The sequence below is a fragment of the Marmota monax genome, unplaced genomic scaffold, assembly GCF_021218885.2.
Source record: "Marmota monax isolate L192 unplaced genomic scaffold, Marmota_monax_Labrador192_F-V1.1 WCK01_AAM20220418_F8-fsc00041, whole genome shotgun sequence".
Classification (NCBI taxonomy): Eukaryota; Metazoa; Chordata; class Mammalia; order Rodentia; family Sciuridae; genus Marmota; species Marmota monax.
Window position 1 is genome coordinate 3,607,666 of NW_026695238.1, and position 18,689 is coordinate 3,626,354.

General features: G+C 50.9%; 1 protein-coding gene across 1 annotated transcript; it reads right to left on the reverse strand.

Moving 5' to 3' along the window:
- Positions 1-11,512: 11,512 nt before the first annotated feature.
- Ihh (Indian hedgehog signaling molecule) lies at positions 11,513-17,823 on the reverse strand. The gene is made up of 3 exons (XM_046440007.2): positions 17,226-17,823; positions 14,661-14,922; positions 11,513-13,000 (listed from the first exon to the last, which is right to left on the reverse strand). The coding sequence occupies exons 1-3, from the start codon at positions 17,535-17,537 to the stop codon at positions 12,342-12,344; spliced, it is 1,233 nt and encodes a 410-aa protein (XP_046295963.1). The 5' UTR covers positions 17,538-17,823; the 3' UTR covers positions 11,513-12,341.
- Between the last annotated feature and the right edge of the window lie 866 nt (positions 17,824-18,689).

Below are 18,689 nucleotides of genomic sequence, written 5' to 3' on the forward strand. Positions count from 1 at the left end.
GAAAGGAGATGGATGGTTCCTCCTGTCAGCAGGGGCCCCTGTGGTCTTGGTTTCTATTGGATCTATGGGATTCTAATTATCTCCTGGGAGCTCTGCAGCTAGTGACCTTGACTGACGTGGGGAGTCTCAGGGAGAGGTCTGCCTACTGGACCTTGCCCAGGGAGGTGGATAGCATGGAAAGAGGCACAGCTAGGATTTGAGCCTGAGGAGAGGAAGTGGAACCTTGGCTTGCTTTGGAAGTCCCCTTTCCAGGAGCCTAGTACTTGTGGGAAATAATAGTTGCTGTGTCCTGGTAATCATGTCCTCCCTGGACAACCCCCTTCCCCAAAAAAAGGCCATCAGAGGAAAGTGTTGTTTGGTTCAAGTCTGTAAACAAAAGTGAATGATGATTTAGGAAAACTGATGAAGCCCAGGATGTGGGTGAAAGGAAGAAGGATGGGTCAGAGCAGCCTCAGACCCTCCAGAACCCAGAGCTGGGGGTAAGAAAGGTAAAGTACACGCAGTGATTTGGACTTCAACACACACGAAATATCTTTCTAAGCTTTCTAAGTGTCTTTTCATGCTCCCATGGCTGCTCCTCTCCTCCAAAGAATAGAGAAGACTCTGGGAATCTGGGATTCATTCTGACCGTTATTTACTGGCTGTGTGGCTTAGGGAAAGTCACATCATTTTTTGATCCTCGGTTTCCTCATTTGTTTCTTGGGAATAATTTCCCAAAGGTATTATGAAGGTTGAGTAACTGAGCCTGTGTAAAGCAGTCAACAAACTCTCTCTCTCTCTCTCTCTCTCTCTCTCTCTCTCTCTCTCTCACACACACACACACACACACACACACACACACACCCCACTCCTTAAATGAGAGGTCCCCCAAAATAAGTCAGTCAGTTTTCTGTGCACCTTTGCTTCCTACAGCTCCCAGCCTCTCTGCTGCACATTTAGAGGGTGTTTTCCTCACCACTCTCTCCTCTTTTGTTTCTCTGAGAAGGAGGCTACCCTGCTGCTCCAGGTGGAAAAAGACAAAAGCCATCAGCAGAGTGCTCAACTCTCTTCTTGACAAGTCCTCTAGCACTTGTCAGTGCCCTCCTTCTGTCTTCCTTCACACTGCAACAATGGCTGTAGTCTGATTGTTGGATCTGGAATCAGGTCCGCATCCAAGGTGTATTTGGAGGAAGGAGGTGGGGTGGTGGGCTCTCTCACAGAAGCTCCTGGTCTCAGAAATGAGTGGGGCGTGTCTTCTCAGTCCAGCCTTGGAGGTGGAAAGTGACAGGGCCATCAGCGTATTCAGGGATGGATCTAGGAGCATGCACGGGGCAAGGTCCCTGTAGCTGTTGGAATAGGAAGGCATCGAGAGATTGGCAGCATCACCAGCCTGAATGCACTTTTGGGGCACAAAATGAGCAGGAGTTTGCACATAGATTGCCATATGGCAAGAGAATTCAAAGGAAAGAGCTCCAACCTGCCTGGGGCCACCATAGGGTTTTCTAACTCTCTGAACAAACCCAGCCTCCCTAGATAACTCTACACCTCTATCCATTGTCCTTATAACAGGGTAGAAAGACACAGGTCAACAGTAAGGGAATAGTTTGGAATAAATTAGTGACCATTTTACATATGATCTCTGCATGATTAGTACAAATTAGTTTTTGTTTGAATCATCTCAGCATAGTAACTAAATTGAAAGGATCTGTCTCCAAGGTGGTGCGTTTTTCCTTTAGAATGGACTGACAGATTCTTCTTGAATTTTTTTTTTTAGCTTTATTTTTTTTTATTTTTTTTTTTAATATTTATTTTTTAGTTATCAGTGGACACAACATCTTTGTTTGTATGTGGTGCTGAGGATCGAACCCGGGCCGCGCGCATGCCAGGCGAGCGCGCTACCACCTGAGCCACATCCCCAGCCCTTGAATTTTTTTTTAATAAAGTCCAGATGAGTACTTTAGACACAGCTTCCTACCATTCATATAATTTGCCGTTGAGTTTTGGAAAATTATTAATTTGACTTCACTAAAACTTTGATTCTTCAAGATGATTTAAATATTTAGTTTATCATAATGAAAAAAGTTTATGATTAAACATATGAAAAATTAAGAATAAAAACGGAGAGAAAAAAATGGTACGGGAAAAGGACATGAAATTTGATCTCAGAAGACTCAAGTTCAAGTTCTGGTTCTCGTTTATTTCCCCCATCTTTTTTTTTTCTTCCAACTTTTAGTATTTGAACAACGTCAGACAAATTGTTCAACCTCCTAAACCCTCCCTTTCCTTATTTGTAAAATGGGGATAAAGGGGGACAGAATTCAAAATGCTTGACAACTAGCCTATGAGAATGATGTCATCTGGTCTTAGAGCCAGAGAAGTGTCCTGTCTACATTATGCTGGATGCCCTCTCAGGCTTTGTCCCTTTACTTCTTGGACTATGGGAAAGCCTGGGTGCAGGGAGGGGACTGAGAAGGCAGCCATGGCAGTGGAGGTCTCAGCCAGTGACTGCTTACCAAATGGTGCCAAGGAATTTCCAGATATTAACAACCAATATAGCTATACTATATTGGTTGCAAGTCAGACTTGAAGACAAATCCCTTCCTCACTGGCTACTGTACACACAATTATTTATTTCCATATGAAGTCCTCCAAACTTGAAGTCTCACCCTTTTGATTTTTCTCATTGGTGCCACCACATCTGACAGCTCAGGCTCATTTCCTTTTAATTTGAGCAGGGCTTTGTCTCTCCAGTAGCTCTCCCTGCTTCTCCTATACCGCCTCCTTCCAGCCTTCCCGCCTCACCCGTGACAGAGAGGTACCAGCACCATGGACAGCTCCAGCTGCCCAGCCCATCCTCGCCCATACCCTTCCTCCTTCCTTTTGCTGGCAATCTCCTCTTCCCCAACACCGCCCAGATGGGAAACCCTGAGATATAAACTGACTGAGGGTGTCCCTGAGAAGACAGTAGAGTGAAGTGGTTAGGAAAGAAGTCTGGAGCCATCAAACTGGATTTGAATCCCAGCCCCCGCATTGGCTACATGATTCTGTTCCAGCTATTCAGAAGGTTGAGGCAGGTGTATTGTAAGTTCAAGACCAGTCTTTATGATTTAGCAAGACCCTGTCTCAAAATAAAAAATAAAAAAGATGGAGTATAGCTCAGTGGTAGAACATCCCTGGGCTTAATCCCCAGAATATGAAAGCAAAAGAAAAACCCACTCTTCTCATCTGTCAATAGTGGAAACTTTAACAGCTACCACAAAAGTTGTGAGGTTTAAGTGAAATAAGAGACTTAAAGAACTTAGCATAATGTGCGGCTCATTGTAAATTTTGAATAAAAGAAGAACACCAGTATTCTGTGACTTTTCACCCTACTCAATCCCTCCAACCCTCTTCATTCCATTTCTGGTCAAGGCTCTCTTTCAAGTAAAGGTGTTGCATGGTCACCAGCTAGAACAGCTGGCCTCTTTGGACATAGAAGTCACCTTAGACTCAGGTATGGCAAGGGAGCCCACCTTTGACTACTCCATGAGATTGTCTTCAGCAGATATTTTTTCCCACATTTTAAAATTTTTAGTTAATTTTATTTATTTATTTTTATTTATATATGGCAGCAGGATGCATTACAATTCTTATTACACATATAGAGCATAATTTTTCATATATCTGGTTGTATACAAAGTATATTCACATTAATTCGTGTCTTCATACATGTACTTTGGATAATAATGATCATCACATTCCACCATCATTAATAACTTGATGAGTTAATTTTAACTGCACAGAAAAGTCACAAAAATGGTGTTCTTCCTTCTCCCATCTTCCCCTTACATTAATCTCTTACATGATCACAGAATGTTTACCAAGGCTAAGGAGTTAACCTTGGTACTTGAAATACTATTAACAAAAGTTACAGAACTTAAAGTTTGACAAATTTTATCATTAATGTCCTTTTTCTCCCAAGTATCTGGCACTTAGTTGTCATTCCTCCTTGGAATCCTCCACTCTGGGGCACTTCCTGAGTCTTTTCTCACCTATCAGCACCTTGACTCTTTTAAACAGTACTGTCAGTAATTTCTTAGAATATTCCACAGCCTGCATTTGTCTCCACATGATTAAGATAAGGTTTGCATATTGGGAAGGATAACACAGAATTGATAAGTCCTTTTCAGAGTGTCGCATATGAGAGCACATAGTGTCACCATGTGTTGTTGGTGATATTAACCTTGACCACTTGGCTAAAGTGGTGTCTTTCACGATTCTCCACTATATTGTTATTTCCCTCTATGTGATAGATTTTCATCATGCCCATCTTTTTCTAGGATTAAGATCTTGAAACCTTTCCTCTAAACTTTCCTTCATCACACTCCCAAATATTCTCCCAAGCCACATTCATTCCCTATTATCTACGTGGTTGCTTTCCTCTGAGTTTTCCTAAATCTAGCATTCAGAGTTTTGTGCATAAGCTAGATACAGAAGCAGAAGGACTTGCAGGTTTATTTGCTTGTTTTGGGTACTGAGGACTGAACTTTCACTGCTGAGCAATATCCCCAGCACTTTTTTTTAAGGCAAGTTCTTGGTAAGTTGCCAAGGCTGGCTTGAATTTACAATCCTCCTGCCTCTGCCTCCTGAGTCACCAAGATTATAATACCTGGAGTTTCTTAGGGCAACAAGGTGCTTTCTGGGTCATCTTCATAGACCTTCTTAATGAGATCCTACATTTTCTGCCTGTAGGGCACTCTGCGCAAATGTGGCTAGCAATTGTTCTAAGGAATGGCCATCCCCTTTCCCAGGTCTAGCCCCAAACTTTGAGCACTTTCTTCAACACTTGTTGGGTTTAAAAAATCTCTAATTACATTCATTTCCTTTTGGTGATGGATAACTCCTTAATACCCACTAATCCACATCCATGATATCCTTGCTTCCAAAACCACCTGAAGGCTCTTCATTTCCGCTCAAAAATTGATCATTGTAAATCTATATTTCTTTCTTTTTTTTGTTTTTTTTTGGTACCAAGGATTGAACTCAGGGGTATTTAACTACTGAGCCACATACCAACCCTTTTTATTTTTTATTTAGAGACAGGGTCTAAGTTAATGAAGCTAGCTTTGAATTTGTAATCCTCCTGTTTCAGCCTCTCGAGTCACTGGGATTACATGCATATGCCACCACGCCCAGCACAAATATATTTTCCGATCTATTGAGTGTGGAGAGATGCGCTCATCCAGCTCTCCCCTTTGCCTCCATCTCTGTCTGCCCCATTTTTTTCCATTGCAGTGCTTTCTCAGGCTGCCCTTTTAGATGTTGAAGGGTATCACACATCCTCCAGCCTCACGAAGCCTCCATTTCTAAAAGTCTTTGTGTCAAATTGTGTTAAAGGCTTCTGGAGAGCCTCAGGAGATGACCTCCTCAGTCCCCATTCCCTCTTCACTGTTTGTCTGGTTATTCATTCCCCCAAAATGTCAAGTTTCTAAGTAACCATTTTATTTTGCTTACGGTTTTGTGGATCTAGAATTCAGAGCATGGCCAGACAGTTCTAGCTGGAGGATCTTTTCCAAATCAGACTTTGGCCAAAACTTCAGCCGTTCGAAGGCTCCACTGATCTGGGTGTCCAAGATGGTACTCCTATGGTTGACATTGATGCTGCCTATTGACTGGGGGCTCAACTAGGTCAGGAACCAGAACACCTATCTATATAGGCCAAGTGCAGTCTTGGGTAGAACAGACAGAAGCTGCATGGCTGTTTCTGACCTAGCCATAGACTGAATTCAAGGCACACCCAGCCTCTCCAGAGTAGGAGTCACCAAGGAATTTGTGGGCCTTTTTTAACTATCCTCACACCCAATTCTGGGTTCCCTGACAGCACCTAGAACCATTATTCCAGGACCACCTTCTCTAACAGAGATCTGGCCTCTCTCAGCCCATCAGATCTTGCATGCCTTCCTGCAGTTCCCCTGGAATGGGAACTGTGTCTGCTGCTGCAGGAGACCTAGGTTCTGATCTGGACTCCACTAATATGTAATTTGGGGAAAATGACTTCATCTCTCTGGGCCTCAGTTTCTTCATGTGCAAAGTAGAAATTAGAAGCAACCCCACTTTCCAACTTTTTAGGACTAAAAAGGAGTTCCTGACTGTGCAAGAAGTGAACGTGGTCAAGTTGTCTCCCCTCTTGGAGCACAGTTTAATCATCTCTGAAATGGGAATAATAATTATATCCTACTTCCCTAAGGGATGAAAGAGGTCTTAAATGGGCCACAGAGAGGCCTGTTCTGGAGACCAAACCCTGCCCCCACCTGGTTGAGAAGGCCCTGTGTCTGTATCAGTTGGGGTGGATGCTGCTTGCGTGCGAGGCCAAGGGGTATGGCTCAGGGTACCAGTGAGGGCAGGGCTGCTGTCTACCCAGTGCAATGCGGCCTTATCAGATTCAGGCCTGGCCTGTTGAACAAAGAGGCTTTGAGAACCAGACTGGTGTGTGGGACTTGCAGCTGAGCCGGAGAGGTACTGACACCCAGGAGCCAGAGGACACCAGGTGGGAAAGCTACCACTGCCAGGAAGGTTTGCCCAGAGGAGGCACCCTCTGAGGTAGGAAGCAGGGCCTTCACTCTGCTTTTAAAGGTCTCCATTGTTGATGTCTGATCTCTTTGAGAGAATTCCTGTTGGAGGCACTTCCTACAAGGCCCTCAGTCCAGTTGGCACTGAGTGCAGTGTCCTTCCTCCTCAGTGTCTCCATGTCTTAGCCTCCCCTTTTGCTACTTCTAGCCCCAGTTACATGGGCTCCAGTCCCTGAGCATGGCCTAAACTTCCCCTCCCTGCATTTGCTCCTAATGATCCATTCAACTACCCTTGCTCAAGTTACTTAGCCCCTCAAAGTCCACCCCTAAATATTTCAATGGATTCCTATGTCCAGTTTCCTCACAGGGGTGGCAAGTGCCTAGCAGGAGGTAGGAAGGCTGAAGGACAGTCACTCTGGGTTCAGCTTTTTCCAACCCAGGGCCTCCACTTGCTTCCGGAAGCCCTCAAGCAAATAGCACCCTAATGAGCTTATGTTGGGGGAGAGGGGTGCAGGTTCACATAGCTCTTTGGCAAAGAGCAGTGCTTGGCCATGACTGGAGGGGAGAGAGAGAGAGAGAGAGAGAGAGAGAGAGAGAGAGAGAGAGAGAGAGAGACTGACTCTCCAAGGACAGCTTGGAGGAGGTTAGCTGCCAGAGGTCCTGGTGCAATCAGGTAGGGGAGTGAAGGTGAACTGGGGCTCTCTTGGGAGGGCAGAGCACCCAGGCTGTTACAGAGACCTCACAACTAAGAAGTTCCCCCACTTTGTATCTGGGACCCAAAACTCTAGTATCAGTATCTTCCAGTCTTCTCCAGGACCTGAGGCCTTAGGTGTAGGTCTTGTAATTTGCCTAGGCCCAGCCATCAGGGGCTACTCTTTAAGTTTTTTCTCTACACAATTGTGAGATATGTGGTGGGGGTGGGGTGCTGTGGTTTGAATGTGTCTATCAAAGCTTATGTGTTAGAAACTTCATCCCCAATGCAACAGTGGGACTTTAAGAGGTGATTAGGACTCGAGGGCTCTGTCCTCAGGAGTGGATTAATGCCTGTATCCTGGGAGTGGGCTTGTTGCAGGAGTGGGTTCTGATGAAAGGACAAGTTTGACCCCCTTCCTTTTGCCATTTCCTGCTCTCTTGCCATTTTTCCTTCCACCATGGGATGAGGCAGCAGAAAGGCCCTCATCTGATGTTTAAATGAGGATGTCGGATACCTCAGCCTCCAGGACTGTGAGAAATAAATGTATTTTTCTTACAAAAGACCCAGGCTATACAATTATGTTAAAGCAGCACTAAATGGACTAAGAGGGGCGACAGAAAAAGAGCAGGAGGCTGGAGAGTCCCATAAACCCAGGTAGACCAGCCTTAAGCAATGAGAGAGGATATCTATATGGAAAAGTCCTGGGCATCACTCTTGCAGGTGCAGTTACTAAGGCCAAAGCAGAACCCAAGTCAAGTGTACTGGGGATGGGAGAGCTGAAAGGTGGGAGCTGGGGATGAGAGAGTGGAGTCTCATACTTTAAAACCCTGAAGTTTGTCGGGCTTGAGATTACACCTATAATCTCAGCAACTTGGGAAACTGAGGCAGGAGGATTGCAAGTTGGAGGCCAGCATGGGCAACTTATGGAGACTTTATATCAAAATAAAAAATAAAAGCCAGGCACAGTGGTGCACGCCTACAATCCCAGCAGCTTGAGAGGCTGAAGCAGGAGGATCGTGAGTTCAAAGCCAATCTCAGAAAAATGAGGTGCTAAGCAACTCAGTGAGACCCTGTCTCTAAATAAAATACAAAATATGGCTGTGGATGTGGCTCATTGGTTGAGTGCCCCTGAGTTCAAACCCCAGTACCAAAAATATAAAAGTAAAAAAAAATAAAAAGGTCTGGGGAGGTTGCTCAGTGGTAAAGTGCCCTTGGGTTCAATCCTCAATACCACCCTCCCACGCCATGAAAAAAATAAAATAAAAAAAAAACACTGATGTTGAATTGGACCCTTTTTACCCTGCTGTTCATCCAACCTGAGCTTCACTGCTGGCCATTCTATTCCCTAGATGTAAATATCTGTCACCTTGTTTCTGACCCCATGGCCATCTCCCCAATCCAGGTCACCTGCTTCTCTGCCCAATTAATGGACTCCCCATTCCACTATTGTGTCTTCTAATCTATCTTCCACTGTAGCCAGGGGAGCTTTCAGAATCCGTCTGGTCACAAACCTGCCCCCCTTCAAACCTTCCTCGTACTCCTGGGTCCTGGGGATCTAGGCCAAATCCGTGGAACCCAGGCTCTGGGTCACCTTACTTCTGCCACTGCTTTACCTCAGTTTTTGCCAAGCCGTGCATGCCCCCATGGTGTGGCCACACTGGCCTGATGGTGGTTCCTCCAAGCCTCCAGGCTCACTCCAGCCTCCACGCCTTGGACTTATGAAGTTGTCCCCTCTTTCCGCTCGCCTGACAGCCAACTCCTTCTTGCCCAAATTGTAGCCTCCTCACCTTCAGGAAGACTTCTTAGCTTCCAGCTTCTTCATGGCACTCCCGAAGCCCCTGTGAAGATGCCACTCATGGCACTTAGCACAGGGTATGGCCATCCTTGTCTCCCATGCTTCATCGCTGAGGGCAGGCACTGCCTCTTCCTGCATGGGACCTGACACAGAGGTGGCCAGAAAACATTGACTGGGAGTGAGGACCATAGTGGTGGTTGCAGCAGCCTTGGGGCTGGGCTTGTGCCCACGAGGAGAGGACAGGCTACCTGCTGTGCTTGTGCCTTTGGGATGGGAGGGAATGGAGCCATCACACAGCAGATGTGAAGAAGGACTTTCCAAGCTGTCTCTCCTTGTACCTCTGTTCCCCTCTCACCTCAGATTAGGACCTGGGATCCCTGAAACAGATGTAGGCCCAGGCCCCACACCCCTAAAATAAGTTTGGTCTTTTAAAAAAATTTTTCTAAGTTTGTTCTTTTGAAAGTCTGAATTCAAACAGTACCTCCCACACATACACCAAATCTTTTTAGCCTTCTCTGTCTGAATAATGGATGTTTTCCCTGAGGAGGTCTCCTTTGCAGAAAGATCCAGGGATGCTGAATGACCCTGTGTCTGCTGGACTCCCATAGAGGAGAGATTTGCTCTCTCTCTCCTTCTTATCTCCCTCTTTCCTTGCTCCATGACCTGAGAACCATCCACCCTATGCATCTGTACTCATCACCTGTCATCATAATCTAATCTCCCAAGCCGAATGTCTACATGGAGAAGATGTACACATGAGCAGACAAGAACATCTTGATCTTCACCTCGTATTTCCCACCACAAGGGTTCATAGGCATTTTGATATGGTCAGTGAAAATCTGCTGCAGAGATAGGCCCACTCTAGATGTGCTGACAAAGCAGATTTCCAGAACTGAAATGCTGGGAATGACTTTCCAGAAAGGGACCAAGTATACCAAATCATGGCCTTGTAGCAAAACAACAGACCCAGGAGACAAATGGAAGGCTTCAAATCCTGTTTCTGTCACTTGCTGTATAATCTTGGGTATGTTCTCATCTGGAAAATTATAGTATTAAAGTATACACCACATAGAGTTAAATGGGCTACTGAGGATATAGATCTAGAATAATTTATTTATTTATTTATTTATCTTGCCAATAAATAAGGTGGGGGAGACTTGACGGAAAGGGGGGGGTGGGGTCATGGTTCAGAAGAAGGGACATGGAGGTGTTACTGCAGGGGAACTTGGACTCCCAGGCATACATCCCTCCCCTAGCCACCCTAGCCCAGTGATTAGTCATCATTAAATGAGAGCAGTTATCATTATAGCCTGTGGGAACCTGTTTCCCAAGGAAATGTTTTTTCTCCTGGAGCTTTCCTCTGAGGAATTCATCCCTACCATTTCCAACATAGTAATCTCCGTAAGAGGACAGAACCTGGGCAGTGGCCTGCTAACAACTGGCTTTCTGCAATAGGGGAACCTTGATTGCAGCATTTGCCAATTTCCATGGTGTTCCAATGGCCACCATCACCTATTTCTACTGGCCGGACCTAGGATGTCAGCTGATCTATGGTAGTATATATATATATATATATATATATATATATATATATATTTTTTTTTTTTTTTTTTTTTTTTTTTTTTTTGCCTTGGATAGAGTAGAGAAAATGAAGGGGGTCATCTCTAGATTTAACAGTGCTTCTCAAAATGTGATACATGTTTGAAATATTTATAAAGTTCCTGGGTCTCACAATGGATGTAGTAAAGCAGAATCCGGAAGACCAGGTCAGGAATATCTTTGAATCAACTGCCGAGTTCATTCTTAGGTTTGACAACTACTTGGTTAAAGGGTCTCTGACGTGGTTAAAAGATCTACTGGTAGGTGCAGTATCACATGCCTGTAATCCCAGCGGCTCGGGAGGCTGAGGCAGGAGGATCATAAGTTCAAAGCCAGTCTCAGCAATAGTGAGATGCTAAGCAACTCAGTGAGACCCTGTCACTAAATAAAATACAAAATAGGGCTGGGGATGTGGCTCAATAGTTGAGTGCTTGAGTTTAATCCCTGGTAAAAAAAAAAAAAAAAACACCCAAATTCTGGCTTGTCCAAGAAGTTAGAATGGGCCACAAGATAAATGTGAATTCTACACTCCATTACCAACAGCAGAGTCAGAAAGCCAGGTTCCAAGAAGGACCGCAGCGCATACAAAATGACTTTGATCAGAGCGCAATGAAATAGATCTAGATGTGAAGTAACCGTGGATTAGATACCCCTGTTATTTCTCTGATCCAACCATGTTTAGGGCAAAATTTGGGGGTCAGTATGCAAAGGCCCTGCCCAGTGTGGAGCACAGCTTTCTGCTGAACTTTGCAGAGTTACTGGGTGAGAAAGAGCTTGCAGAGTGGGTGGGAGCTTTGGATGTCTGTTCTTGGAGGAGGAAAGCAAACCCCTAAACAGATCCATCTGTGACTCCAAACTCTGTGTATTGACTCTATTCAGCATCCTGGACTCCATGACTCTAACAACTTAAATAATTTTTATTACAAAAGAAAGAAAAGACCAAAACATCCCCCAAGTTCTCCTGTGGATTTCCCTCTCTTGCCAATAAATAAAATGGGGGAGACTTGACGGAAAGGGGGTGGGGTCATGGTTCAGCAGAAAAAGGAGCTTAGCCTGGGCAGGGTTAGCAAGGACATCCAGCCCCTCTCCCTGAGTCCCAGGTACTATGGTCACATTGGCCAGAACACAGAACTCTGCCCACTGACAGCAACAGTTTCAGGATTTGTCTGGAGGAGTGTGGCCAGTGGAAGGTCACGCCTCAGGATGGCCAGGATGGCTGCCCCACCCCTGTGGCCCTTTAGGTTCTGGGTAGCAATGAGTCCAACCAGCTCCCTGCTGGCTCCCAGGGAATCTAGCAGCATCAACTGAGGTGCAAGCCCGCCTATGGGCAGAATCTTTTCATACTGTGGTCTATTACCAACAATGAAGTTGGAAACCAGGCTGGAGAAGGACTGGAGTAAGCGTCCAAAGACAGATGGAATGGTCCTCTGATGGAGAGAGGCAGGGTGTGAAAAATCACAGTGAGAGCTGGCTGGGTGTCAAGGTCTCTAGGGTAGAGGGCTAGCCCACTGCACCTTGCCAGCTCAGCATTCAGCTCTATCACTACATTGGGGGACTTTGGCGGACATTAGCATTGCCCAGTCAAGTCTCAATGGTGTGTCTCCTGTGGAGGAAATAGCAGGGACTAGTGCCTCCAGCTTAGGTCCCTTCCAGAGCCACAGCCCTCCTGGCAGGAAGACCTTTGGGTCCAGCATGGCAGTTCCTGGAAGGCAGTGGTGGGGGTTTTTCAGCTCCCTACTCCAGACACACCCAGTGGGTGGAAACTACCCTCTTCTAGCAAGAGACGCCCCAAGCGGTAAAGCAGCTGAGGGTACCAGTGCACACCCTCGCCTGAGGTCCAGCTGCCCCATGCCAAGCTGGGAAACAGTCGCAGGGGCCAGAAGGCCAATTGAGCCAGACGGTGGTCAGCCACAGCTGCAAAGCAGGAAGCTACCACATCCTCTACCACCAGTGTCCCATGCCTTGTGAGTGGAGCATAGGCCCCGAGGGCCACATGTGTGGAGACAGCTGCCACCCGGGCAGGCTGAAGGCCAGGGACCCCTGCTACCAGCACATACTGGCCAGGTTGCACGTGGCTGGCAAATGTGGCCCGAAACCGGGCTACTGGTTCTGTGTGGTTGTCAGCAGTGAAGAGCAGGTGGGCGGGAGTGAGTGCCAGGCGACGTGGGGGGTCCTGGGTCTCGATGACCTGGAAAGCCCTCAGCCTGTTTGGCTCACGGTCCAGGAAAATGAGCACGTCGCTGAAGATGGGGTTCCCATCCTCCCCCATAGCCAGCACCCGGTCTCCTGGCTTCACAGCTGACAGGGCCACACGTGCCCCACTCTCTAGGCGCACTTGGGCTCCAGCAGGAAAGCAGCCACCTGTCTTGGCTGCCGCCGAGTGCTCTGTGGGAAGAAGGGACATGGAGGTGTTACTGCAGGGGAACTTGGACTCCCATGCATAGCATCCCTCCCCTAGCCACCCTAGCCCAGTCAGAGCTCCTCTTGTTCCCAGGGAGCCCCCATCTGTATCCCAACCCCTGCAGGTAAGAGCCTACCCCCAACCCACAATGTGATCTTCAGACCCCCTTCTCCCCAGCCTTTGCCAATGAGAGGAGCATACTGGGGCTCCAAGATCCAATGGGTGAGGAAAAGGGCCCTCCCAAAGCCCAGGTGATATCGTCCATATTGACAGCTTGCCAATGCTGTGAAGGAGTCAGAGAACAGAGGTCAGCTGAGCCAGGCATTGGTCATTTGTGACTTGACCCTAGGAAAGCTGTAGCCTCATAGAGAAGGAAAGTCACTTAGCTCCTCTGAGGTCTAGATATCCTGTTAATTCTCACCCCTTGCTCAGATACTTTCAAAAAATAGCCCCCCCTGTGACAGAGTTGGTTCTTTGAGTCTATGGAAGGGAGAGGAGAGCCACCCATAGGGCAAACACAGACTCCTGGGGCAGCCTCTTAGTAAATGGTCAGGGATGGTCATGGGCAAGAACAAAATCACCACCTTAGTTCATGTACAGGGTGCTTGTAAGGGCATAGGACTTAGCAACATCAGCAGGTGGGATGAAGAATAGTATCTGGGGGTCAGGAGTAATGATGGAAGTGGCCACTTGGGGAGCTGACCCTGGGCCAGTGTTTGCAGGTGAAGGTGGATATGACTTGAAGTAGACACAGGTGGTCGGGGAGGTGCAGAGCAGAAGAGTCAGGCCGTGGCTGGGGTCAGAGTGAGATCACTGCTGTTAGCCTCAGTAGGGTCAGGAATACTAAAAAAGCAGGCTCCATCTGTGTGCCGGGTCTGTGAGTGCAATCACTACATTGTGCTGGTGTGGAGGGCGGAGCCTGCAGCCAGGGGGTGCAGGCTGGGACTCACACAGGAGCCATGTGAAGCATCCATGACTGGGTTCAATGTAGGTAACAGGGACGCTGGTGAGACTCTGGTGAGGGAGAGGGCAAGGCTCCAATGCATGCCAATTTTGATCAACAAGGCGGCTAATCTGGGAAAATCCACTTTATTGAGTCTACTTTGTTTATTTTGGCACTCACAGCTGGCTTTGCCCCAAAATGTCCAGCTTCGGGGCTCTGGGAGAGAGGTTGGGGATGCCTGCACCCTCCACCCTGGGAGGCCTGACCTGTAGCTGGGTGGTGGGTTCTGAACCTTAGGGCTTCTGGTCAGGCATACTTAATGTTTGGGCCCTTTCTGACCCCAAGCCCCACCACTTCTCCTGCACCGAGGGGGCACATGCCAGCCTGGCTTCCTCCATCTGTCCAGTTTGCTCTGTCTTGTACGTCCTGTGGTAGGCTCTGGACTGTGGACCAGCAGGTCAGCACCCAGCAACACTGGGACAGGCCCTGTCAACCTAGGCTTCTGCCATGACACTACCAGGCATACAAGGGACAGGCAGTCATGAGCAGCTGCAGGGAGCGCCGCCGACGTCCTCTTCCCCCAGTTCCCAGCCTCCATCCCCTGGTGGGCATCTTCACCTTCTTGGCCCCAGAGGGTACTGTGCTGTCTGCCCATGCCCTGCGGCCCCGGCCCCGGGTCCAGCCCCCCGGCATTGGCTCACCCGACTTGACAGAGCAATGCACGTGAGCCTTGGATTCGTAATACACCCAGTCGAAGCCAGCCTCCACTGCCAAGCGTGCCAACAGTCCGTACTTATTGCGGTCACGATCTGAGGTGGTTATGTCCACTGCACGGCCCTCGTAGTGCAAGGACTCCTCTGAGTGGTGGCCATCCTCATCCCAACCTTCAGTCACACGCAGCTTTACACCCGGCCACTGGTTCATAACAGAGATGGCTAGTGAGTTCAGGCGGTCCTTGCAGCGCTGAGAGAGGAAGGCAGAGGAGTTAGCTGGAGGAGCAGGAGGTGGCCAACCTTGTCCCATACTCTCCTACTACACCCGGAGTTGGAAAAGCCAGAAAGATGTCTGTCCTCCTTAGGAAGAGAAGGTCCTAAAGTGCTCCCTCCCAGTCTAGCATCCAGGTGCCCCCAGGGAACTGAGACACATTGTGGTACCACAAATATGGGGGATGCAGGATGTATGTGCCTTCAAGGTGCCCTTCTCTGTTAGGTGGAGCTACCCTTCCCTCCAGTATTGTCTCTCCCCTGTTCTGGGTTTGGTCCCTAGAGGTGCCAGAGGAAGAAGTACTAGTGGAGTCTACTGCCTGAGGCTGGCCTGCTAGGCGTGCAAAGCCTGAGGTGCCCAGTAGGTGTCACCGCAGCCTCAGGGCTGAGGTCTTGGGATGATTAGCCTGGAGGAACAGCAGGTGCAGAGCGCCCCGTGGGCATAGGGCAGGGGATGTGTTGAAGGGGAAATCCCAAGCTTGCCTGGATCCCTCCAGTACCACTGAGCAGTCCTGCTGGGACCCTCTTAAGATTTCAAGCCCACCAGCACCCTCCAAAAAGACAGAGGGGCAGAGAACTAGCAGCTGGTGGGCTAGTGCCCCCCTGGCCTGATAGGGGGCAATAGGGACTGTCTCGCTCTGCAAGCATCGAGTGAGGTTGACTCCTCTGCATCTTCCCATTGGTACACTGCTTCTGTTTGGAAAAGGGACCCAAAAAAACTGAGCCATTGCTCTCAAGGATCTGGCTCCATATCTTCAGGATCCTCCTCAAATGGGGTGAAGCCCCGCTGAGGAAAGACCAGGAGAAAACTTCCACTGTTGCTACCTCCCTGTTAGGGTCCTTAGAGCAAAAGGGACCATGCAGCTGACTGAGGGAAGAGGGCAAAGGAGCCCAGGCCTCCACCTGTAGGGAAAAGGGCCTTCCACCAGGCCTTGAATCAGAGTTGTGAGGCCCCCACCAAGTGTGGGCCACTCATGCCTCAACCTATCCCCACTCCAGGGGCCCCATAGACCCTTGGACTTGGCCTCCCAGGAGCCAACGGCTACAAACCAAAGTCAGACCCAGCCTTCCCGGCAGGCAGCCTGGCTTGGGACGCTCACTGCTCGAAGAGGTAGCTTTAAGTGTTCCCTTCCTGGCCCATGCCGCCTGGCTTTTAGCCCCCCACCTATGTCCACCCGAGGACACAGCTCCCAGCCTCTCTTTCCCCCAGTCCCCCCTCCCTCGGGTGCAGAGCCTGGGCTCTCGCTGTCAATGATTGCCCAGCCTGTGGCCCGGATCCTTATCTGCATTCCTCGGCGCCCGGCCCGTCCCGGCCACCAGCCAACCTTCGGCCCCGACATCGGCCGACCGGCCCCGGCGCCAGGGTGCATGCTGAAAGCCGTGCTTTAGCTGCTTTCCCTAAAGGATTTAGAAAGCCAGTGCCTGCTAGCGGAGGAAGATCCCGGGACCCTAGAGGAGGTCTCTCCCTTGGCCTCACCCTGCTGCAGGGAAGGGAAGTTTGCACCCCTGCACTGGGTTGGAGCGTGGATCCTGTTCCGAGGACGCTGAGACTTCAGTCATTTCTGTTCCCCGTCTCCCTCGGCATCCCTGCTCCTCTCTTCCATCTCCGCCAATTCTCGTTCCCGCCACCAAGCCCAGGGATTCCCCAAGTTCGGTCCAAGAGCCCAAAGGCCCTGGCACCCCACCCTTTAAGCGCAGCAGCGCCGCTCAGCTATCGGGACAAACACGTGGGGCACAGCGGGCTCCCTATCCCACCTCCGCCTCCCTACTCAGCTCTTCCCTGCTGTTCCTCAACCCCAGACCCAGCCGGAATAGTGCTCCAGGAGGGGGCAGCGCAGCGAACTAAGAGCACGCGGGGAGGAAAGGCCAGGGGGCCCCTAGCGCCCGGAGCTTCTTCGCCTCAGGGGTACCAAATGGCTTCGAAATGAAAAGGGCGCCGCCGTGAGGAATGTTAGGCCGGGAGGAACTGCGTGGGCCCGGGAGGCAGCAGGGTCGAGGTACTTCCAGGTGCGGCGTCTAGCCTGAGCTGCCAGCGCTCTCGGGCAGAGGGGCCGCCGCCAACCTGCCGGGGAATCTCTTCGCATAGACTCCGCGCGGCTGGAGGATGCCGACACTCCTGCCGGGACCCTGGCCGGCCGGTCTTGGGCAGAAAGCAGACGGGCTTGGTGAGAGGGGCAGGTGCCAGGGGGCGTGCCAGGCAGTAGAGAAAAGGTGCCAGGGGGGCGGGTAGACCCGGCAGGTGGCTGTGTTCCGCCGCGCGCTAGGAGGGCGGATCGCGCTCACCTGGGTCATGAGGCGGTCGGCACCCGTGTTCTCCTCGTCCTTAAAGATGATGTCGGGATTGTAGTTGGGGGTGAGTTCCTTGAAGCGCTCCGAGCTGCGTGCGATCTTGCCTTCGTAGCGCCCGCTGGCGCCCAGGGTCTTCTCTGGCACGTTGGGGCTGAACTGCTTGTAAGCCAGCGGCACGAGTTTGCGCGGCGGTCGCCGGCGACTGCCCACCACCCGGCCCGGCCCGCAGCCCCGCGCCGCCGGCACCACCAGCAGCAGCAGGAGCAGGCAGAACCGCAGGCAGGGCCGGAGCCGGGCGGGAGACATGGCCGAGGAGCCCGGTAGAGCAGCGGGCAAGGGAGCCTTGTGGGTTGATGGGGTGGGCGGGTCGGCGGGAGTGCTGTGGGGGCTCAGGCGACCAGGTGGCTCCTGGGGGCTCCAGGCGGGGGCGCCATGGGCGGCGTGGCACGGCTCAAGGCCCGCGGGACTCAGGTGCGGGGCGGGGGCCCAGGGCCCTGGCTGGTGGCGGCGCGCTGTCCCCCTCGGCGCCTCGACTCTGAGCTGCCCAGCTCGCCGGCCGCCAATAAATAGGCCGGCCCGTTTGTTTTGGCAACGCGGCGGCGGCGGGGGGCGGCGGGCGGCGGGGCTGCGGGCCGCCGGGCTGGGCTGGGCTGGCCGGGCCGGCGGGGCTGAAGGGACCCGCGGTTAGCACCCCGGCCCGGTGGTCAGGCGGCTCGGGCGGAGCGGGAGCTGCTGCCGTCTGCGGCGCAGCCCCGGGCCGAATGAGAGGGGAAATGGAAGAGATCCGGGCTCGGGCCCCGTGCAGACCGCACCCTACCCATGTCCCTGCCTCCTGCGCTCTCGACAGCGAACCTGTAGCAAGGGCAGCACAGCCTCCTCCCCCTCGGGCGGGCGGCCCCGACACTAGCCAGCCCTCGTCCCGCGCGCTTCTCGGCAGCGCGTCAGCCTGCCTGCTGCCCTCTGCGCCCCCTGCACTGCCTGCGTTTGCCCTCCCCGCCCGGACGCGCCCCACCCCGCCCTGGCCTCGCCTCTCGGCTCCTCGCGGCTCCGGGGTGCCCCGCCAGGCGCAAACCTCCCGGACAGGAGGTGCCACCCCCACGGAGACCGCAACCCACGGCGCGGCCGGACGCGAGGGGCGGGGGTCACTGGCCGAACCGCACAGCCGCCTACGGTGTCCCCTGCGGGAAAGCAAACCTAAAAGGCAGGAGGCTGCTCATAACCTGGTGCCCCACCCTGGCCCAAGCGGCGCGCCCTCTCAGCTTAGTGGAGCTGGGTTCTGTATCAACCCAAGGAACGTCCCACGGCCTGCCGGTGTGAAACTGGGAGTGGGCAGTTCAGCCTTTTGAAGAGGCAAATAGGGGCTTCTGAGTTGGAAACACTGAAAAAAAAAAAAAAAAACACTGTTAAAACAAGCAAGACGAAGTTGCAGATAGGCGGACACCAAGAGCAGAGCAGCTA